At 30.8% G+C, this 24,635-nt stretch overlaps 3 protein-coding genes across 3 annotated transcripts; 2 read left to right on the top strand and 1 right to left on the bottom strand.

Moving 5' to 3' along the window:
• Positions 1-5,475: 5,475 nt before the first annotated feature.
• Positions 5,476-6,549, bottom strand: LOC131658079 (ribonuclease TUDOR 2-like). Its single transcript, XM_058927414.1, has 4 exons — positions 6,321-6,549; positions 6,156-6,230; positions 5,900-6,013; positions 5,476-5,652 (listed from the first exon to the last, which is right to left on the bottom strand). The coding sequence occupies exons 1-4, from the start codon at positions 6,516-6,518 to the stop codon at positions 5,476-5,478; spliced, it is 564 nt and encodes a 187-aa protein (XP_058783397.1). The 5' UTR covers positions 6,519-6,549.
• A 3,684-nt stretch (positions 6,550-10,233) lies between these two features.
• LOC131655774 (uncharacterized) lies at positions 10,234-10,929 on the top strand. Its single transcript, XM_058925582.1, has one exon. It carries the CDS (start codon positions 10,296-10,298, stop codon positions 10,755-10,757), a length of 462 nt encoding a protein of 153 aa, XP_058781565.1. The 5' UTR covers positions 10,234-10,295; the 3' UTR covers positions 10,758-10,929.
• A 2,168-nt stretch (positions 10,930-13,097) lies between these two features.
• Positions 13,098-13,755, top strand: LOC131658080 (FAS1 domain-containing protein SELMODRAFT_448915-like). Its single transcript, XM_058927415.1, has one exon. The coding sequence runs from the start codon at positions 13,098-13,100 to the stop codon at positions 13,635-13,637; it is 540 nt and encodes a 179-aa protein (XP_058783398.1). The 3' UTR covers positions 13,638-13,755.
• The last annotated feature ends 10,880 nt before the right edge of the window (positions 13,756-24,635 follow it).

Below are 24,635 nucleotides of genomic sequence, written 5' to 3' on the forward strand. Positions count from 1 at the left end.
TTACAAATTCAAAACATATACATAATTTTGAAATGTATAAGAAAATAGAATCAAAGAATAAAGAAAAAAACAGTATATTTTTTTAGGTAAATAAAGAGTTTAGAATGAAAAGACATAAATCATTTACTTATAAAAAAGTTAAATATCATAATTATCTTTAGTAATCATTGATAGATTGATTGCAACTTTTAATTTATGATTTAATGCATGTGATTGTAACTTTTGATTTCTTATTCTTTTAGTATTTACCATATGTATATTTAAATTATTAGATTTTAGAAAATATTGTACTTTTATATCTTACAAAATTATATTGATTTTACAATATTGTATGATTTACCTAAAAATAATATAATTTTGAGTAAATATTGTACTTTTGTATGATTTACCTAAAATTATGTAACTTTGTAAGATATAAAAGTCTTTTTAACGACCCATACCTTAAAATCAGTACGTTGGGAATAATTTAATTGATATAGAATCAATACATTAAAATCATATCAATTACTTACCAATATCTTAATTGGTATAAAATAAATACGTTACAAATATATTTAGTACTCCAATTATATTGATGTTGTATCACCAAAAATTGAGTGAATCATATTATCATTAAAAATTAATAAATATAATTTATCTCACTTGATTTCCTTCAAAATTATTTAATAGAAACTTTCCAAAATAATGAATTTATCAACATAATTTTGAAACCAAATTTCATATGGTTAGAAGATTTTTAACCTCTCATTTAACAAAAGGATAAATATTATTAGATACATATTTTAATAAAATATTTTAGGCATATCATTGCTTTTATATATTGTATGGAGTTTTTTGATAAAAAATTCATAGATATTATTATAAAAATAAAGTATATTTTCAAAATATTTAAATTACAACATGTGCCATCGTCATTCTCTGTATAGAAAAACTAACTACTATTTTCTATTTTCACTTTAATAAGATTTCTTACTAATACTACTAAATTATTTAAAATATAAAATATGAAAGTTATACATATATATATATATATATATATATATATATATATATATATATATATATATATATATATATATATATATATATATATATATATATATATATATATAAATGAAATTTTTTAGAGATTATTAAATAAAATAAATATATTAGATCTATTGACTTTTTTTAAAAAAAATATTTAAAAATAACTATGGGTGTTAATAAGCATAAGTAATCGAATGAAACATAAGTATTGTATGAATAAATAGTAATAGAATGAAACATAAGTAATGTATGAATAAGTAGTAATAGAATAAAACATAAGTAATATATGAATAAATAATATCAAAATTGTATGATATTTTTTATTAATCATACAATTTGTTTGTCATTTATAAAATTTAAAATTTAATTGAACAAGTTCATCAATAATCAATATATATATATATATATTTATCTATATATGATATAATATAATTGAAATATTACCATTAAAACTTTAATGGGTCAATTCTATCCAAATACAAAATAATATATTACGGATACACACGGGTAATTATATGGTACGCACATATGATACTGATATTAACACATTTAATTAAATGTAATAACGAGAATAAGTTTACAATTGATTTAAATAGTTGGCTTAATTGCAACTTTGGTCCCCTATTTTGTCTTTTTCTCGATTTTAGTCCCCCATTTTTAAAACCACGATTTTGGTCCCTTTTTGAGTTTTCTAATGAAAAAGAGACAGGAATAGGGACTAATTTTGCAGAAAAAAACAAAATAGAGGGACGAAAATTGCACAGAAAACTTAAAAAAGGACTAAAATAGTGATTTTTAAAATAGAGGGATCAAAATCAAGAAAAAGACAAAATAGGAGGATTAAAGTTGCAATTAAGCCTAAATAGTTTTATAAATAATTCCAAAACAAAAATATTTATATATAGGAATAATTAACTATTGATTCAAATATTTTATATATGGAATAATATATTTGATTTGTAAATTGAGTTTAATCAATTATATTAAATATTTATTATTAATTGTATTATATAATTTGATAGAATATTTCTTCATTATAATTTGTCAATTTAAGATTTTTGTTATTATAAAAAAATTTAATTATCATCAAATATTTTTAAACAATGTTAAAATTAATTTATTTTTGTTTCAAAAATATCATCAAAATATTGAATATTAATAGAAACATGAAGTTACTGATAAAAAAATTGAATATTAACGGGAACATGTAGTTATTAATCAAAATATTGAATATTAATAGAATTTTTTTTAATATTAATGGGTACATGAAGTTACTAATCAAAATATTGAATATTAAAGATAATATTAAATTACTGATCAAAATATTAAATGTATTGAATATTAACGGAAACATGAAGTTACTGATAAAAAATGGCATGCTAACGAGAGCATAAAGTTACTGATCAAAATATTGAATATTAACGAGAACACGAAGTTATTGATCAAACTATTGAATATTAACGGGAAAACAAAATTATTGATCAAACTATATTGAATATTAACGGGAACATGAAGTTATTAATCAAAATATTGAATATTAACGAGAACATGAAGTTAGTAATCAAAATATTGAATATTAACGTGAGTATTAAATTACAGAGCAAAGTATATAATATTAACGGGAACATGGAGTTACTGCTAAAAATATTGAATAATAACGGAAACATGGCGTTATTAATCAAACTATTGAATATTAATAGGAACAAATTTGAAACATTAACAGAAACACGAAGTCAGTGATCAAAATAATGAATATTAATGGGAACTTGAAGTTATTGATCAAAATATTAAATATTAAGGGGAACATGAAGTTACTGGTCAAAATATTGAATATTAATGGGAAATGAAGTTTATTGATCAAAATATTGAATATTAGTGGGAACACGGAGTTACTGATCAAAATATTGAATATTAACGGGAGCACGGAGTTATTGATTAAAATATTAAATATTAATGGGAACACAAAGTTAATGATCAAAATTTTGAATATTAGCGAAAACATTAAGTTACTATCCAAATTTTAAAAATTAACAGGAACAAATTTTGAATATTAACGGGAACACAAAGTTACTAATCAAAATAATAAATGTTGACAGGAACACGGAGTTATTGACAAAATATTGAATATTAACAGGAACATTAAGTTACTGATAATTTTTTTGAATATTAACGGAAACGAATTTGGAATATTAACGGGAACACGAAATTATTGATCAAAATAATGAATATTAACGGGAACAGGGAGTTACTGATCAAAATAATGAATATTAACAAGAACATGAAGTTACTGATCAAAATTTTGAAAATTAACGGGAAGAAATTTGAAATATTAACGGGAATACGAACTTACTTATCAAAATAATGAATATTAACGGGAACATGAAGTAACTGGTCAAAGTATTTTTCTATTAATTATGCATTTTGAATGAATCATTATTATAAATGGAGTTTGTAGTGGTTTCTCATTGGCCTATAAGACAGAGCTGATAGTTTGAGATTGGGCTGATAGTTTGTAGTTATAATTGAGCCAAAATAATTAATTTTCTCCTTAGCTAGCAAAAAATAATCGATTCTCCTTAGCTGATAGTTTGAGATTGGGCTAATAGTTATCACTAATTGAATTATATAATTTGATTGAATATTTCTTCATTATAATTTGTGAATTTGCGATTTTAAAACTTTTCCTTCATTATAATTTGTTAAATAAAATATTACTATTTTTATAACTTTTTCAATTTTACCCAAAACTTAATCTCTTACTAATATCTTTTATTTTTCTCAATCACAATGCGCGAAAACAAAGGGTACCCGTGCGAACGCACGGGTAAGACACTAGTGGTAGAATATCTTGAATTCAACGGTAGTTTCGTTTAGGGATTTGTAATCTCATTGTTTATGTTTGAAATGAATAATTGTTTTCAACCTGTTCATTTTTACTTCAGCATCACTCTCCTATGATTATAGGACAAAAACTTAAGTTTTATTTGCCTGATATTCTCTGTGTTGTTTGACAAAGTATTGGTGTTCCTATTCATTTCTTTCCATATTTTATTTTGTCTTATCTCATTTATAATAATATTTTATTTCATTTATTATAATATTTAAGGAAGAACTAAACAATAATAATAATAATAATAATAATAATAATAATAATAATAATAATAATAATAATAATAATAATAATAATAAGGCTGAAGCTTCTCAATCGATCAAAAGACACATTCATATGTTTTAGAAGCAGTGATACAAAATCAATTATCTCAAGAAAATTTGAATGTTATTTTACAAGCTGTAAAACAAGTATATTATATTTTACTCTTCGAATTCATATTTTAAATATTTATGAAAATATTTAGTAAGTTGAGTTTGTAAATTATTTTATTTTCAATAGATTACAAATGCTTCTAGTGTCTTAAACCAATTTTCGAAATTTATGCACGGATGAAGATGTAAAAGAAGAAAATTAGAAATTTCTTTTTATCTTAGATATGTTTTTGTGTTTTTTTTGTTGTCTTAACATCTAATTTGGTGTTGTTATTATATAATTGACATTATTTTTGTTATTTTGATATATTTGTAAAACTGACTATTTTGACAATATAATTGAAATTTTCATTAATATCATTGTTTGAGATTTTGTGTGGTGCATATAGAAAACATATTTGTAAAAGAAATTAATTATTAAAAAATTAATTATAGAAAATAAATATTTGTAAAAAAAAAGACTGACGTAAATTTCTTCTTGTACTAAAGGAAATATGTGTTAGATAAATTAAATAATATAATGGTTTAATTGTAATTTTGGTCCCAATATTATTATTTTTTGGATTTTGGTCTACCTATTTTAAAATCCGAAATTTTAGTCCCTATATTTTTGTTCTTCAAATTCGAAAACAATTTTAAATGAAATGATGCTCACATTAATGACGTGTCAGTGCCGGTTCAGCAGTGATCGGTTCAAAAGAACTATTTTTATTTAAGATTTATGTTAAACATGTCATCAATATGAGTTCCATTTCATTAAAAATTGCATTCGGATTTGCAGGAGACCGAAATCCTCTAAAAATTAAAATAGAGGGACTAAAATTCTGAATTTTAAAAAAAAAATCAAAACTCAAAAAAGAAAAAGAGAGGATCAAAATTGTAATTAAATCTAATATAATTAGTCGTTGCCATAGTCACGGAATTTTGATCAATCCCTAAAAAATTTCTTTAAGAAAAGATATTGGGATGAAAAATTGTCATTGGTATAAAAAAATTAAAGTTGACGGAAGCAAATGTTATCATTAGCAACAGTGTTTAGATCTTTATTAACGGATGTTTGTCGATGGTTATGGTAATAAATCAATAAATAATATTTATAAGGGTTAAATAAGTTTTTGGTCCCTATAAAATTACCAAATTTCGTTTTAAGTCCTTTCAAAATTTTCCTTCAAATTTCAGTCCCTACAAAATTTTCCGTCTAAAAAAATGGTCCCTGACGTTAAAAGCCACTAACGGCTGCTGACGTGTCAAGACAGGTGGAAATTTTTTAATAATATTCTTCAACTTTACTTCTTCTCTGTTTCTCTTTCTCTTTGAACTTGTTTCTAGGGCACTTTGGTACATGCTAAGATAACGACCCTGTGTACAAAAACATTTAACATCAGTTGTATTATATTTAAATGCATGGAATAACTAGGCCAACATTGAGTTAATGACAATAGATAGTAATAGATAACAGTTTGCTGAAAGATGCCAAACAGAACACGTGTTGGTTAGAAGTAAACCAAGTTACCAATAAAGCAAGTGGTTTGCATTAACTCCAATGATAACTAAAACATACTCCAATGATAATTCAAACACATAAAAACAGAGTAGCCAATCTAACCTTTGCCCATCCTCCAGAAACAACCAACATTGCAACATTCTGATTCCCAAGAAAAACTGAGCCAAAGTCACGGTTTATCGACGGTACATTGTAATCAACCCTGAAGGCCACCTCCTATTCCAATTCCAACAAACAACACATCAAGTCAAAAATTCCTTACATGTTACACCTTATTAGTTCTCATCAGAACGAGACAACAGCAAGCTACCCTACAATTCAGCTACAAATCAAAGCAAAAACTTAACTTTTCACAAACCTTCCCTATGCAGAGCTTCCTCAAAAACTCTCTACTTTCCCATGCGAATGACTCATCTACACCACCTCTACGAGCCTAAATAATTGATCATTCATACAATTCAACACATATAATTATCACAAATGAAGATACATTTGAGGTGATTATTGAACTGAATTACATTACCAGTCTAGGAGCAATCAATGACGATAAAGTGATGGTCTTTTCAGGCAAAGTTTGACCAGGCTTTGGAGTAGAAAGTGCGACAATAACCAAACAATCACCTGAAGGAACAGCTTTCACTCTTCCTTTGTACCATCCCGTCGTTGCAGTCGCAGTTGATGACGCCATTAACAAGCTACAAACAGAAGGAAAAAAACGCATGCACTAACTTTCAACAGTCGCGTAAATTATTGACTGCATGAAAAGGAATTAGAATTGGAAGAAACATACTATGAAAAGCAATGAAAGAGGAGTGACTGGAACGAGAGAGAACCTTTTGCGGTTTGAAAAATCGTTACGGAGAAAGAAGAGGAATTAGGGCAAAGGATTTGCAAAGGAATGACACTGTGTGGTCCCTTTAATAACACGCTGGATTAAAACAATTAACAATTGGTTTAAAAAATTTCCACCTGTCTTGACACGTCAGCAGCCGTTAGTGGCTTTTAACGTCAGGGACCATTTCTTTAGACGGAATATTTTGTAGGGACTGAAATTTGAAGGAAAATTTTAGAGGGACTTAAAACGAAATTTGGTAATTTTATAGGGACCAAAAACTTATTTAACCCTATTTATAACTATTAACAACTTAACTGTCCCAAACATATGATTCTTTAACAAACAAATACGCATACAAACTCTAAAATTTATCAATATTGAAAAATAAAATTTTCTACTCTTTTCTCACTTGATATTTAAATACATATTACAACTAACTTTCTAACTCTCTTGCATGTGCCTCTAGGACATCTTTAATAGCATCATCCATAGCCAATTAGCCACTAATTCTCTGGCTGGATTATGCAAGAACAGTACTTAGTTTCAAATGTGCCATCCTAAAATTCACAGGTAATTATATATTCATTATTTAATAGACAACATCTGAACCATCTTTAGAAAATATTTATAAATAGGGTTAAATGGCTTTCACCCCTACAATAATAGCGAGATTTGATTTTTTCCCCTATTAAGAACTTTTTTTGTCTTGGCCCCTTAACAAAAAAGATTCCACAATAGAAAACCTTATGGAGCCAGATTCTTTGAATTTAGCATACGTGGACAGAATGTTCATGTTGATGTGGCATGGGGTGACACGCTGACACAATGAATTTTATAATTAGGGTCAATTTGTAGGAAATCCCCAAATCACCATCTTCTAGCTTTTATTTCTCCACGCTTCTTCCAGCTTTGTACCTCCATATCACCATCTTCTTCACGCTTCTTCCTCCATTGCATCATCTTCTTCACGCTTCTTCCTCCATTGCATCATCTTCTGCGTACCAAATGTCTTCTAGCAAAAGTGCCGTTAGCTGCAACTCGTACAATTCGAATGTTCCTACATGTGGATGTAGTCGTCCTATGAAGATGTGGGTAGCTAACACCGTCAAAAATCGCAACCGGAAATTCCGGAAGTGCAGAAATGCAGGGGTAAGTCGTATTGTATAAATTGTATGTATTGTCGTTGCTGGGTTTAAGTCGTAATCTGGAACCAGAATTTTTTTGTTATTTGAGGTTTGTCTCCCATGTATTGTCGTTGCAGATGGACAATAGTTGTGAGCTTTTTGTTTGGGATGATGAAATCACACCTTCAGAACAAGTATGCAAACAATGTGAGTTGGCAAAAATGAAGAATGAGTTGGTAGAAGCAATGCTGGAAAAAACCAAGTTGAAGCAGGCTCATTTGAAGAGAAGAATTTCCCAACTGAAAGTGGTTTTGGTGATGTCTTGGATTGTAATGGGTGTAATGTACACTTATATGTAATGTAATGTGTGTTGTTCCAAATAATGTGTAATGATATGTAATGATGTGTACTGATGTGTTTGCTCAATCAATGATAAAAGGTCTTATATTTTGGTGAAAAGTTTGGTTAAAAATTTGTCTACTATATTTCAGTACAACATAGGAGACATAACCATTGTTCCATTGTTCCAAAATAACAAAATTTGTTAACAAAATTTGGTTTAACAGGTCTTACATATCAAAATAACCATTGTTCCAACATCAACCAAATTCATATTTCAGTACAACCAAAAAACATAACCATTGTACCAACTTAAAACATAATCATTGTACCAACACAAAACATAAGTAAAAAACGAATGTTCACTAGCTAATTACATAACTAGGACATAGCAGCAGCTAATAACTTAACACTTCTTCTTTAATTTCTTCTTTCCACGCTTTGAGTCACCATCATTCTCTTCATCAGTTAAAGACAATGACTGATCTGGATTAGCACCTGGCCCTATGATTGGTTTCTTAAACCAGAAAATTTTTTGTCTTTCACTTGTCCTCGTTTTGATATGCTTCTTAGGTGACATTTTTCTCTTACCTTTCCTTTGTGCATTTCCATTCACAGAAGAACATTGGGTAGAGATAATGTCTGGAAGGCTTGATAGCGGTTCATCAGTGATGTCTCCAAAAAAATCAGTGTTGACTTGTGTTGATCCATTCTCTACATGGTCTTGTACATGTTCAGTTTGTGGTTCAGCCTGAACTTTCCCTTCAGCCTGCCCTTCAGCCGGCCCTTCAGCTTGCCCTTCAGCTAGAACTTCAGATAGCCCTTGAGTCTGAACTTCAGATAGCCCTTGAGTTTGAACTTCAATTGTACCAGTTTGAACTTCCAATTTCACTTTCCTCTTCATCAGGCAAAAACAGAATTTGTTAATTCAACATACATGTCAACATTTGTTAATTCAACATACATGTTAAGAATAGTAGACATACCTTTCTCTTTAGTGCATTGGGATCTTGAGTTGTGCTTTTGCAAGTTTGAGCATTGTGACCAAACTTGTCACATTTAGTACACCTATAAGACACACTTGGCAATCTCCTCCTCCTTGCACCATCTTCTCCACACTCTCTGATCCTTAATTTTTTAGGCCTGCCAGGACCTCTCTTGTACATAGGGGACATTACTGGATCAGACTGTACTTCAGGCCACATTTCTTCACCATTTATTGGACTTATAACAAAACTATAGCATATGGCATACTTGTCCCTGTGGTAATAATGGTCAATCTTCTGGATTTTGTTGTCTAAAACCTAGAGCAGCAATAGCATGTCTACAAGGGATACCAACCAGCTCCCAGAAATTACAACTACAAATCGTATCACCGTTGTTCAGAAGCACAAACTCACCACCATATTGGATTACAGCATTGAACATATCATTTGACTGAAATCATATGAAAATACATTAAAAACCCAACTTTAACCCTAATCATCACGGAAGGTAACATAACATAGCTAAACATACTTGATCACCGTGAACGGATGTTCCATCTTCTTTGTGCTTCTCTGCATTCTTCTTCGTTTTCTTCCCTTGCTTCAACTTTGACAACTTTTCCGATGGCTTTGACGGTGGCGGCACCTTCTTAGAAGCACGCTTCTTCTTCCCCATTGCAACTTTTTCATAATGAAGAACCCTAACTTTCTAAGGGGGGATTTGCAAATTGGCCCTAATTATAAAGTTCAATGTGCCAGCGTGTCACCCCATGCCACATCAATATGAACATTCTGTCCACGTATGCTAAATTCAAAGAATCTGGCTCCATAAGGTTTTCAACTGTGGAATCTTTTTTTGTTAAGGGGCCAAGACAAAAAAAAAATTTAATACGGGATAAAATCAAATCTCGCTACTATTGCAGGGGGTAAAAGCCATTTAACCCTTATAAATAAAAAAGTTAATGGAAGAAACTCAGAGCTTTAATAATATCAAAGCTATGTTATATGTTAATAATTTACAACCGCACTGTTAAGTTCACCACCCTGCATTCAAAATTCCAGTGTAATTGGGAAATTAGATTCGGACACAAAGATGCTTAAATAAATTAATATGATATTGTTATTAGTAATATTGCTTATAAAAGGAACACAACAACTTCATCATTCTATCAACAAAACTTGTGTGAATTCTTACTTTCCCTTCCTCCAACAAGATGCAAAGCAGGAATATCTATGGATATCCACAACAGCAATACTATGATAATGATAACTCGTGGATGGAAACTAAGGCTCAACAGCTACAGAGCCATGGATATCCACAGACACAGCAATATCCAGGCATGAAACAAGGCTATGGCAATGATTCTGATTACACCATGCCAAACCATTATGGCCATGACTCTAACCACAACATGTATCATCAGGACAGCAAGCCTTATGGCCATGGCAATGGTCACGGTCATGGATATGGTGGTGGCCAGAATGATTATGTGTCGGAGCATAAGTATGAAGTTTACAAGGAGGAGCGTATAGCCGGTTCCGGCGTGACGAAGAGGGATGAAGTTAGATATGAGAGGCGTGGAACATATGGAGGAGATGCCAATCCATATGGATACAGTAACAACCCTCATGGTCATGGTAAAAACAAAGGCAATTGGACACTAAAAGGATTCTAATATAATTACTACATCTGAATCCAGTAATAATAAGTGGTGTGCTTTGTTTTCTATTTTCTTGTTGTAATAAGATTATGGCCCATATAATATATGGTGCTTCATATATATATGATCAATGTTATCTGTAACTCATCATTATGAAGCTATAATAAGATGTATGTGAATTTATATATTTGATAGTGATTAATTATTAATTTGCTTCTTCAAATTAAAATCTTTAGCTCAGTATCCATATAAAGTTAGTTGAGGATGTTCTACAATGAATGAAACAGATCTATATCTTTCTATAAGTTATGATGGTGCTTCAAGCATTCTGTATTTTTTTTGTCTGCCTTTTATTTGCATCACTTTGGTGTAATTATGCTAGTGATACTGCCATAAGTCTGCTGTTAAAAAATCTTTATTTTAGAAATAGACGGCAAAAGGACAATATATAAACTGCATCGTTAACTCTTTTTCGAGGATAAAATTATACCGTTAAAAACTATATAGATTTTTAGAAGATGCCAATTTGTTATGCATGATTATATGAATTCTTTATAAAAAATCGAATATCTCTCTTGTGGAAGTAAAAAAATGACAAACACAAATGATTTAAAACATATTGATTGTCTGAATTTCTCATGACCGCTATATTTAAAGCGACTTTAAGTATTGTTTGTTCTATAATAAGCATACATTTTTCAATTTTATGAGTGAGGAAACTCCAATTAGATTCACATACATATTTTTCTCTTAATCGTACACCAAAACATTTACAGACCAATTGTCAATCTTCTTTTTTGTGAGTCGGTCAAGAAGTTTCGGGGTGTATCTTTTTTAAATATACACTCCTTTGTTGAATAAATCATCAAGAACACCTAGCAAATGTTTTGGAGGATTTGCTTTTACTCATAACACTAAAAATTCATTCAATTTAAATCAATATAATAATGTTAGTGTCACTCTTTTAAACAATTCAAAATTATAAACAATTCAAATGATTCAGTTGGAATTTATTCAATTTTAAATTCTTTTGTTCGGATAGATTATTAAAATGATTTATTGTTAAATTGTTTGGGTCATTTTAATAAATTTTTTTAAAATTTTTTAAACCAAATTTAAAATATGAAAAATAGGGACCAATTTGCAATTTTTGAAAATTTTAAGTGACCAATTTGCAAAAATTAAAAATTATTAGAAATTTATTTGCAATTTTTGTAAAAATTTTAAGGATGATTAAAATTTTCATAAAATATAAGGACCATCTTACAAAATTTGAAGAAAAACAATAATAAACAAATTTACCAATTTCAAATTCTTTATGTTTTGGTATTATTTTAAATTTTTTAAATTTAACTTGAATAAAATACTTGATAACACTACAAAAAAGATGCTCTGCAGCGACGTGGATAACATGTCGCAACATGCAAATTCACGTCACAACAAAAAAATAGCGACGTGGGCAAATACGTCGCAGGAGCACGAGTGGCAACAATGTAGCGACGTGGAGACCACATCAGAAAGTAGCGACGTGACTCCAACGTCGGAATAATGATACATGGGAAACAGCTCCCTACACACAGAGCGGGTGTGGCAGGTGTGGAAAAGTGTGATGTTGACCAAAGTAGCGACGTGGTTTCCACTTCGCTACATTAAATACTTTTTTTTAAAAAAAATTTTATCACGCAGGATGTATTTGGTTTTATATAATTAATTTATATATAATAATATATATATAATAAAATATATATAATAAAATTTATATATAATAAAATTTATATAATAAATCTATAAAATAAAATTTATATAATAAAATCTAGGGTTAAATAAGTTTTTAGTCCCTATAAATATGGCAACTTTCAATTTTAGTCCCTGCAAAAATTTTCTTCAAACAATGGTCCTCGCAATATTTTCCGTCCCTATTTTTAGTCCCTCCCGTTAAATTTCACTAACGGAGGCTTACGTGGCACGCCACGTGTAGTGCCACGTCAATTAAAGTCAATATTGATTAAAAATAGATAGATTGCGGGGGTTTTAAACCCCCTCTAAATAACGTAAAAAACCACAATAACAACATTTCCATGCTACGACATATCCTAATTATCTCTTCCTATATTAGCAAACATTATTATTTATATAAAACCCAACATTTCCATTATTATTTAGCAAACAGTCAAACTTAAAAAACCCAATTAGTGGACTCAAATCTTATTCTCACAACACATTCAATACAAATTATATAAAACCAAGAAACCACCAACAAACTTCACTCATCATTCTCTTCCATCCAAAACCAAGAAAACAAACCCAAGAACACAAATCTCTCTCTCTCTTTTTCTCTCCCATTCTCCCTCTGCCATGAAAAACACCAACCACTATCCTCATTTCCTCATCATCACACTCATCTTCTTCACAACCTTCACATCATGCAGTAGTACCTTCACAAACACATCATCATCAACAACACCATCTCCACCAATGCCAACTCAAGAACTAAACAACATTCTTGACGCACTCATAGGCTCAGGAGACACAACCATAACCAAATGGCTAAGCATCTTATCAATGTCAAACCCATCACTAAGCCTAACACTCTTCATCCCTCAACAAACACTCTCACCATCCTCCACACTAGACCCCTTCACTTTCCCATACCATATCGTCCCGCAGCGTCTCTCCTTCGCCGACCTCCTCCTCGTCCCTCGCTACTCCCGTCTTCCCACTCTCCTCCCCGGTAAAACCATCGCCATCACCGATAACTCCATCGGTAACTTCACACTCGACGATGTCCTCCTCACTCATCCTGATCTTTATAACACTTCTTCGCTCGCTGTTCATGGCATTGAGAGGCTTCTTGATTACTCTATCTTTGGTGATGATGCTATTATGTTAATTTGATGACTATACAAAATTTGCTTTTTTGTATGCAGTAGTTGTATTGCATCTCGTGTGTTCTAATTCTTTCTCTCGCTAGAATTATTTTATATTATTAATTTGTATAAATCTCTCACCCATCAATTGTATGTTACTGCTACAATAAATTTATATTTACCTACCAGTTACCACTTACTACCTATTAATTTAATATATAAGAATAAAGAATAATTAATTAATAAACCTTAAACCCATCCATTCTTAATAATTATCCGGATTAAAATCATCACCCACTCCGACATCCTCCGGCTCTTGAGGAGGAACATTACTGTAATTTCCACCTCCTTGCATAAACCGTCTCATCTGCTCCTCCATCTCAGCTTGCTTCTTCAGAATGCCCTCTATCTGCCGCGCATGCTGCTCCTCCATATCAGATTGCTTCTTCCGCATCATCTCCATCTGGGCCTTATTTTCGCGTCTCACCAATTGCCTTATTAATTTAGTTTGTTCCTGTGTCAGATTTGGTTGACGCGATCCACCCTCTCCATCATGAACTCTTTGAAACAGATTACGGTCACCACGTCTATAGCTGGACGCCAAATTTCCAGCCCCAAAAAAGCAACCATTAGGCCTTTTTTCTTTAATAACCTCACACCAAATATAGTGATCAACATCCGCGTTAAGCGGCTCCCCCTCTGCTGGCATGAATTGAGGATTATTTTCCAGAAAAATGGCAAGCAGTCTATCATATTCTTCCTGCACACTTATTCAATAAAAAAAATTTAAGTTAAATATTTACATGTATATTTAATTATACTAAATAAATATGTACATACTATAAATTAAAATATATTAAAAAGTTGCCACGTGATTTTCACGCCACAACTTATGATTTGCCACGTGATTTTCACGTGGCAATTTATCAATTGCCACATGAAATTCACGTCACAAATTTTTTATTAATTTAAAAAAAAATAAACAACTTAAATTTCACTTACAAGATACATCCTCGTGCGCTCGTCGACAAAACCTCCCGATCTCCTTGTCCGGGTCCTCGAAATCAGCTCAGGCATCAATGGTCTTCTCCCCAACTCCTTAGCCTAAATAATATAATTAAAAATAATTAGTAAAATATATTATGAATAAAGATGTAACTTAACAATTTTAAAATTTTTACCAATCATCGGGCATGCTCGGCGGTGCTAATACTTCCAACTGTGTTGACACAACCGCCCTTTTCAGATGCCCTCATCTTCTTAAAAGTTTCTGATTTAGCCCGGAATTCTGGAGTCCTCCAATATATAAAAAGCTCCTGAAAAACCTCCTCGCCTATCCAGCTAGGACGGATGCCATGAAGCTCATAACTCTCCCTTACTGGCCGCAGCATATTAGACATTCTTTTAGAGCATCTGGTATTGAAAACTTTCTGAACCATTTTTTCACTCAACGGATCCCACACACATTTCTCCTGCAATAATGTTGTATGACATTAAAATAAAATGTTAAGTAATTATAATGAGAATTTCATTTAAATAACCATAACTAAAAAAATAAATTAAATGCACAACTTAAATAAATAACAATACCTTAAACATTCTAAACCATTCATCTTTATTTTTGACGCCCCCATAGCTCTTAAAAGCTGATTTATACATCTGTTGAACATTCTTTTTAACCTTGGTATTATCGAAAGATAAAACATGGACTTTACTGCTACACGGTCTTGATTAGTGTTAACGGCTCTACTGGGAACTTTATATCTTGGACTCGTACAAAACTTACATTCCTCCAATAATCCATCTTGAGTACCAAACTCATTGTCGTAAAACAACATACAACCATTAATGCAACAATCAATCTTTCTTACTCTTAAGCCCAACTTCGACACCAACTTCTTTGCTTCATTAAATGTTGTAGGCAAGTTGTCTTTCATTGCAGTTGAGTCCAACATCATTTTTACGAAGAATTCCAAACACTGATCAGGAACATTCCAATTTGACTTGGCGGCCAACAATCTCACACACATTGATAACTTTGAGTCAGACGATCCATCAAACAACAGCGTATTCATCTCATTCAACAACTGATAAAATTTCTGCGCTTCCTCATTCGGCAACTCTTCCCCACCAAAATCTTCAGGTTCATCATAGGTCACGTTCACACCAAAAGCATCCTCAACCATGTCACCAATCAGATTAAAGTTTTCCTCATATTCCATAGGCGGCCGACTACTTGAAGCATGAGAGTTGCTAGTCTCTGGTACGTTACTAGGCAGTTCTTCACCGTTAAACGTCCAAACCCAATAATTTGCAATGAAACCCCTTCTATGCAAATGAGATGTTATTTCCTGTAGGTCACTAATTATTGCTCTACATTCACATTTAAGACAAGGACACCTAACTCCTCCTTCGCTTCGACATAATTCCTGAGCAAACGCTCAACTGATAAACCCTTCAACTCCAACTATAAAATTGGGTTTAAGTCCCATTCTTCCTGGAAATTATTCTTAGACGTATACTAGTTAATATAACATATGTTATATTGAACATATGTTAACCATAAAGTTACTATTTTATTAACTACACATTTTAAACTACACATATTGAAAATATTATTTAATAAAAATACTACTATTAAAAATATTATTTTTGATTCAACTATTAAATATGTACCATATAAATATATATTACATATTAAAAAGTACTACTCATATTAAACATGTACCATATAAAAATACTACTATTAAATATTTACTATTTTAAATATTAATAATATTTTGTAAACATAACTTCTACATTCATTAATATGTATATTATTTTTAATGATAATTTCTATTTTTAAAAACAATAATATATATTACATATAAAACATATTCTATTAGAATTTTTTTAATAAAACTATTTTTATCAAATATATACAAAAATGATGTATTTTTAATTATAGTTTGTTTATATTTCTATTTTTCAAAAAAATAACTTATTTTACATAAACATAAAAAATTCATAGCTTATATGTATAAAAATATTCTCTTTTTAATATTTTATTTTCATAATTCATAATATAAAAATATTATCTTTTTATTATGAACATAAAAAATTTAATTTCTATATATGCAAAAATTCTTTTTAAAATATATAAATATAATATATATTCTATTTTTTTATAATATAGTATAATATTACTCATTATAATAAATAATATATATAATAAAAATTAAAAATTAAAACTTTATAATATATATAACTATTATATTAGTTTTGGATATATTAATTTTGTTAAAGTTATAATAATCTATTTTTTAAAGTGAGAACTTTATAATATATATCCATATTATATTCTTAAAAATGAAAACTTTATAACATATATAACTATTATATTCGTTTTAAAATTATATTAATATTTATAATAATCTATTTTATATATTGTAAAATATTAAATAAAAAATTCATTAAATCTATTTCAACAAACATATATAGATTTCAACAAACATATCAAATAAATCTATTTAAACATACAAAAATAATATATTTCAACAAACATACAAAAATAATCTATTTCAACAAACATACCTAATAAATCTATTAAAAAATATACCTAATAAATCTAATAAAAAACTTATCTCTTTAAAATCTATACAAAAATAACCTAATAAATCTATTTAGAATATACTACAATAGAAAAAAATAACTTACCTCTTCTTCAATCTACTCCTCCTTCTTCAATCTACTACCTTCTTCAATCTACTAAATCTATACAAAAAAATCAAAAATTAATAACAAAATATAGAATGAAATTATAAGAAAAAAAACAAAATATCAAATGTAACCTTAACTACCTTTGATATAAATAAAATTTTTGGGATTGAATTGATCTTGGGAGAGAAGGGTTGGATTTTAGGAGGGGTTTTTGTGTGTGTGAATTGTCTGGGTTTCGTTTACAGAGAAGAGAAGAAAAGGAAAATGTGTTCATGAATGGTGGTGGAGGGAAGTAAAATGGGTAGATAAATACACAATGTAGCGACGTGCCAGTCACATCGCTATTTGCCACGTGACATCCACGTCGCAACATGGCAACGGTAATATTTATTAATGCCTCTGCCTGCAAAGCTGCCAATATGTCAGTTTATTGGAACGTTGTGTTTGGTTTGTAAAAGTTGCGACGTGTTTCTAACGTCACAACCAAATTTTGCAAAAATTTGAATATTCCCCCCATTTGAACGTTATGGCTTTTAATGAATTAATTTATAGATTTAATGTAGCGACTTGGGATACACGTCGCAACCTTTTTTCACATTACCCCATGCCTGACTTCTGATCACTTTACAGCAATAAAGTGATTTAATATTAAAATACACCTTGCGAAGTTAATGTCACGTCGCAACAAGCAATTTGGAGCCACGTGATTTCCATGTCGCTAATATATGTCGCTGGGGAGGAGTTTTCTTGTAGTGTAAGTTCATATGAAGGGAAAGTTAAAGTAACTTTAGGCAAAAATATGAATAAGACAAAAGATAAATGATATTTATTTTGGAGAGAAAAAGATATGAGAGAAAGTAAATCATGAGAGAGATAAAGAGAAAGTTAGAGAAAGGTAGAGAATTAAAAGTTAGAGAATTCAATCCTCATTTCAATGGGTAAGGATTCTCTACCTTTATAGAGGGAAACGTAGAATAACTCTAGGCAAAAATATGAATAAGATAAAAGAGAAATGATATTTGTTTTGGAGGGAAAAAGATATGAGAGAAAGTAAATCATGAGAGAGATAGAGAGAAAGGTAGAAATTGAAAGTTAGAGAATTCAATTTCATTTTAACGGGTAAGGATTCTCTATTTTTATGGAGGGAAATGTAGAGTAACTTTAAGAAAAAATATGAATAAGACAAAAGAGAGATGATATTTATTTTGGAGGGAAAAATATTCGAGAGAAAGTAAATCATGAGAGAGATAAAGAGAAAGATAGAGAACTGAAAGTTAGAGAATTCAATTTCATTTTAAAGGGTAAGGATTCTCTACTTTTATGGAGAGAAAGGTAGAGTAGCTTTAAAAAAAATATATGAATAAGACAAAAAAAAAGATGATATTTATTTTGGAGGAAAAAAATATGAGAAAATAAATCATGAGAGAGATAGAGAAAAAGTTAGAGAAAGGTAAAGAGTTGAAAGTTAGAGAATCCAATCCCACAAAAGAGAGAGAGATAATATTTATTTGGAGAAAAAAAGATGTGAAAGAAAGTAAATCATAAGAGAGATAGAGAGAAAATTAGAAAAATGTAGAGAATTGAAAGTTAGAGAATCCAAACTCATTTTAACAATTCTCTATATATTGTTATCCAACCAATAGATTTTAATCAAATCATTATAGTTTTATTGCAAATAAGATAAACTGTATCAATTGTAAATTGTGAATATTTTAGAATATTAGGTTTTTAAACATGATTTTTTTTCTATGGTGTAATTTGAGTTTTTTGTGGTTACTAGTCTAGATTATTATTATATCATATTAATAGAAGTATTTTTTTTTGTGTTTACTAGTCTAAATGATTGATTAAATTTTTTTGAAAGTTATTACTCCGACTCACAATACATATTCTTTTTCTTATTTTTATTCGTTTCAAATTATTTGTTCTTTTAGAATATTAAGATGATTTTTATTATTTCTTTCTTTTAATTTATCTGTTATTTATTTATCATGTAACTACTCCACTATTCTGAACAAGGATATTTAATAAAATGATATTTGTTTTATTATTTAAATCAACATAAATAATTATTATTTTAAAAAATATAAAAATCTTAAAGAGAACATCTATCATAATCTATCATAAGGAGGGAGTGAGTGAGTAGTATTTTGGTTTTCTTCTCTCTCTTGCAACCCTCCATTGACATTCAAGTTTAACCTCGAGAATTATTGTGTTAATGAATCTTTTATTGAGAAGTCTAAAATAATTTAGTCGCGTCAAGTTTCCAATAATTTCCTTATCTTTTCCTTTTCCATTTAACATTCTTGTCTCCAATAAGTTTATATGAATCGTTTATTCAAATAATTTGATTCCAAATGCTAAAAAGAGCTTAAAGAATAAATATGACCAGCAAATGAGCACAAGTTTTGCATTCCCTGCAAAAACAGAATTTATTATTTTCTTAGACCATCATCAAAAATGCTAAACGAATCAAAATGAATGGTGGTCCCCACCATACAACAAAGCTTAGTTGAGCATAAATTCTTGATAATAGGAAAGAAGCAAATCAAATAAAGGTGACATTGAAAGACTTCTCGAGACTAAATTCATTTGAACGGTCACATATGTCGATTGATTTTTATTATAGTTTTTTATTATTAAGAAAATTAATTTTTCAAGAGTGAGAATAGATTTTAAGATTTAAATGGTGTAGCTCTTTTAAAGTTGAATATTCTATGTTGGGATAGCGAAAATTTTCAGGACATTCGCAGATAAAATTTGCAACGAGTACGGGGTGGATAGTTTAACAAATATCTATTGTTAACATAATTTAGATATTCGACTACCGATAAGTTAATGGATAATGTTTAGGCCCAACCACAATGCTCAATTAGTTGTGATTTAACCCAATGCAAAGTTCTCTATAAACTTTAACTTTCGAAGAGCCTATAAAGCGTCAACTGAGATACTCATCAAATGATGATGTTATTACCATGATGTCCGACTGAGGATATCATCTCCTCAGTTGTAATCCATTAGAAGGTTCTAGGCATGCGAGACTTCGGGCGAACTTTCCATAGAAGGACACCTAATCAGCGTGTACAATTAGAGCAAGACTGTTGGACCATATAACTAATGATTTAATGGCACATGTCCCTCTTTTGATAGTTGCCTAAGGTGAAAGGTGAAAGGTCCATAAAACCCTAAAATGCCAATAAAAACATCACAACAAGATACACACTTTCTAATCTAAAATACATCTTACCTCCAATGGTAACTGACTTGAGTGTCAAAATATTTCTAATATCACCTAATAACTGTGTATTTTACCTATTTATCACTATTGATTTCACATATTTATTAGCTTACTTGCGCACCAAGTAAGATGGAAACCCCTTGATTTATGCAAGAAAAAAAAAACAGTAAACTGCTAACACAAGACGCACTCATTATAATCAAATCAAAAGCAAACAACTCATAACGCGCATATAGTTAATATGCACGAATTCGCGTAAAGCACAAGTTGTGGTGTAACACAATGTAATGATACGTTAAGGTGTCTCACGTTAAGGTGTTACATAATGTGGAGCTACCAAAGAAACGAATTCAAAATAACAACACCAAAACAGCAAACATTCATTCAAACAAGTTAATCACTACGCCAAATTTAAGCTATAGCAGCGCAGCTGTCATACCCCAAAATTTGCCCACACTTTTTAGTGACAAAAATTTTCAAACTTGTTTTCAAAATTGGATTTTATAAAATCTTGGGTTCATTTACATCTTGAATTTTATAAATATTCGATTCAAATTCTATTTTAAAATATAGTAGTTTACTTTTAAAATTGCTTATATTTTAATAAATAGAAAATGCTGGCCGATGCTTCATACACTTTCAATTGGCTTTTTATTTCAAATAAATAATATAGCTCAGTTGGTTAGGAAGTAAGGCTTACATACAAAAGGTCACGGGTTCAATTCCCGCTTGGTGCATTTCCATCTTTTTAAATTTTTTTTTTTTTAATCTTTTTTGCACCTGGACGCACCTGGACACAAGTACGACCAGGTTCTTAATCTTGTGGATCAAGAAGGTCCATGGGCCTTTGGGTTGGATCATTTCCTTTTTAGGAATGGTTTTAACCTAATTCTCAGTCTATAAATAGAGCACTCCACACTCTTCCTTTCTCACTAACAATTTTCTAATCAACAATTTTCTAAACTTCCTCAACCATCAAACAACTTTTCTAACCCTGATCAACAACTTTTCTAACCCTGATCATCAACAATCACATCAACAATTTTTCAAAACCTCCTCCATCAACAATTTTCACAAATTTTTCTCATACGCTTTTCAATTTCTTTTCAAAAGTTTTCAATTTCTTTTAGCTTTTTGGCCAATGATGACACCTGACCTGAGGCCTCCCTCGTTTTAAAAATGATCTTTATAATGTTTTTGGCCAATGATTAATATATGAGGCCTCCCTATTTTATTTTCTAATTTATTTTTAATCGGATGACGATTTCTGATGGTTGTTTCTTTAACCCTTAAAGCTTTTTTTAGTCACGCACAAAACTTTGAGTAACCAACTTTCATCCATACTGCTATCCACCAAAAAAATTATTCTATATACACACTGTATATTTATCCCATTCATAACAAGAACCATGATTTTGTCTTATATATAAAATTCACGATTGTACATGTTCTAAAAAAATTTCGATTTTACTTTGATGTCTTGTTTTGTAAAACTACCTCACGTGTAATTGTTTTAGGCATAACCTCAGCCTTGTATATTTTAATTATTACCACTAACATCATGTTAATAACTTGCAAATTATTGTCACGCCATTTCAAACCATAAACTCAGATTTGTTCAAAGTTTTTGCAGGAAGTAATAAAACAAAAAATAAAAACAGTAGAGTAATTCTAACATGATTTGCACAAATTATCTCTTTTGTTTGTTTTTGTAGAAATAGAAAGATCAAGAACATGAAAAACAGAAGGGAGGTGTAACAAAAGAAAGGATTTTATTGTTGCCGTTTCAAATTGCAGATCCATCCGCGAGAACCCCTCCGTGAAACAAGCTCCGACGAGGACCTATGTCACACCACCACCATCATCGATCACCTCCAGCCGGACCACTCCACGTTGCTCGGAGATCCACCGTCATCGGAACCACTCCGGCCACAAGCGCGACCTTCTCCGCATCAACCTCGCTAACATCATCTGCATCAACCACCGCTCCAACATCAGACGGTACATTCGTTCATCTTTCGGCATCACCACCACCGCTCCAACATCAGACGGTACATCCTCACCAAACGTTCAACACAACAACAGCAACACCTGATCTTCATCGCGTTTTGGTCCCTCCGATTTGGTAATTTCTGTTACTTTGTGATGCTTCTGTTTGGTTTTAATGCTTCTGTTTGGTTTTGATGTAATTACAAGAACTGATTTTATGTTGTTAGACTTTGATATGAGAGAGGGAACCTTTTCATTATTGTTGTCTGGCTGGAAATTGATATGAGACAAAATAGAGCACAGAGGCTGAAAACGTGAATTGAAGAGGGTCGGTCCTCTTTACTTAGTTTTAGGGTTTATTTGATTGGGCCTGTGGTAAGACGCCCACACGAATTTACTCACCCTGTACCTATATTCCGATCGCCACACCCCCTGGAGACAGATTCATAATATTCTTGGGCCTTCATGTACTTTGGGCCAGCGCCCTCATCCTTTTTACACCATCCTGCTTGCTATCTTCTGGCCCAATTTGTTTGTTTAATCATTTTTGGTTGCTTATTATTTCCTTTACTATTTTTCTTTTTTTAATTTGTTTGATACATCTAATAATACAAAAATATCTTTATTTTAGAATTAGACTTTTTATTCATTTCTTTCCCTATTATTTAGAATATCAAAAAGATTTTAGTTAATTTTAATTACTTTTAGAATCTAATATGTTTGTTTAGTTTAGATCTATTTGTCAATTTTTGCCATGATTAATTATTTATTCGTTATATCTCTTATTACCAGTTTTTTATATATCCGTGACTAACAGTTTCTTGCTTTTGTGAGGTGCTACCATCTTGAGGCATTCGAACTTTCTCGTGGACATTTTAATTTGTATATAATTATTTTCTGCATTTTTATCTGCTTATGAGATGTAATAGTAATTAGGATTCTTTTTCTCTTTCCGCACATCCCCGTTTTTAATTATGTACTCCCCATCCCGAAGCCATGTAATAGCGTAGGATTTATCTTTCTGCTTTTTACTTTCCGCACCATATAACTGTGATATACTGCTTAGATGTATGGCTAATAGGATTGTATGATAAGATTAAAATCAACTGTTAGATCACTAACTTCAAAGATCAAATTAACTGAAAACAACACACTCGCACTCATTCACCTCTAGGGTACGCCCCTCTTGGTTGCCTTACAAACTAATAATGGTCGTGTCCCTCGAAATGTAGAGGTACCAATAGCAAATTGTCCCTCGATTAAAAATCATCAAAGATCATGGTCCCTCGATGACCCTCAAAGTGTTGCCTACGAATACATGATCTGGTCCCTCGAATTGTTGCCTTCGATAAATGATGATAGTCCCTTCGGATTGCTAAGGTATCTCTACATGTTGCCTTCAACGACCTCGATGACCCTTCGATGACCCGCACGTCCAATATAACAAGGACTACCTACTCCTATATAGTATGGATAGTCCTGGGAACTTTAAAAATTACATAAAAAGACCAATCAATTAGGGTAGTGCTCTTAAACTGCCTAGCTCAATAAAAACATCTTTTCAATACTATTTCAAAATACTAAGGCTACGCATTTACGCTAAAGTCCTTATGCTCCTTTCAAAACAAACAAACAAACATGAGCTAAGCAAGTTAAGAGCCCGTAGATAACTACGGATGAAAAGGGTGCTTACACCTTCCCTTTTCATAACTTACCCCCCGAGCCCGTTTTCTTTCAAAAAAGGTCTTTTTCTGTACTTTTTACCTTTCCTAACATTGGACAAAATAAAAGTCGGTGGCGACTCTTGCTCACCGCAACATTGTTGCTTTTAAAAATAAAAGTCAGTTCACCGAGTTACAGAACTGGCGACTCTGCTGGGGATTCTTTAAGAGGGGTTTACCTTAGGGCTTAGTTCATTATAATTGTTTTTAATTGTTTGTTTGTATGCTTTATTCTTAAAGGTTGTTTGGGATTGTTATTGTGTGAAAGATCCTACACCCGGATCTGAGTACCTTAGGTAAATGGCATGAGATCAAGGAGACTGCACAGCGTATACTGATGTGGTTGATCTGATGGCCATCGTTAGTGCGACACATTGGT

Source organism: Vicia villosa, linkage group LG3 (genome assembly GCF_029867415.1).
Source record: "Vicia villosa cultivar HV-30 ecotype Madison, WI linkage group LG3, Vvil1.0, whole genome shotgun sequence".
NCBI lineage: Eukaryota > Viridiplantae > Streptophyta > Magnoliopsida > Fabales > Fabaceae > Vicia > Vicia villosa.

Bases quoted from the DNA above. Each gene is read 5' to 3' on its own strand.
- LOC131658080 (XM_058927415.1), top strand. From the start codon at position 13,098: ATGAAAAACACCAACCACTATCCTCATTTCCTCATCATCACACTCATC.
- LOC131658079 (XM_058927414.1), bottom strand. From the start codon at position 6,518: ATGCGTTTTTTTCCTTCTGTTTGTAGCTTGTTAATGGCGTCATCAACT. The intron at 6,014-6,155 runs GTTTGTGAAAAG...GAATTGGAATAG, and splicing joins GGAAGCTCTGCATAGGGAAG to GAGGTGGCCTTCAGGGTTGA. The intron at 5,653-5,899 runs GTTAGATTGGCT...TTTTGTACACAG, and splicing joins TTTCTGGAGGATGGGCAAAG to GGTCGTTATCTTAGCATGTA.
- LOC131655774 (XM_058925582.1), top strand. From the start codon at position 10,296: ATGCAAAGCAGGAATATCTATGGATATCCACAACAGCAATACTATGAT.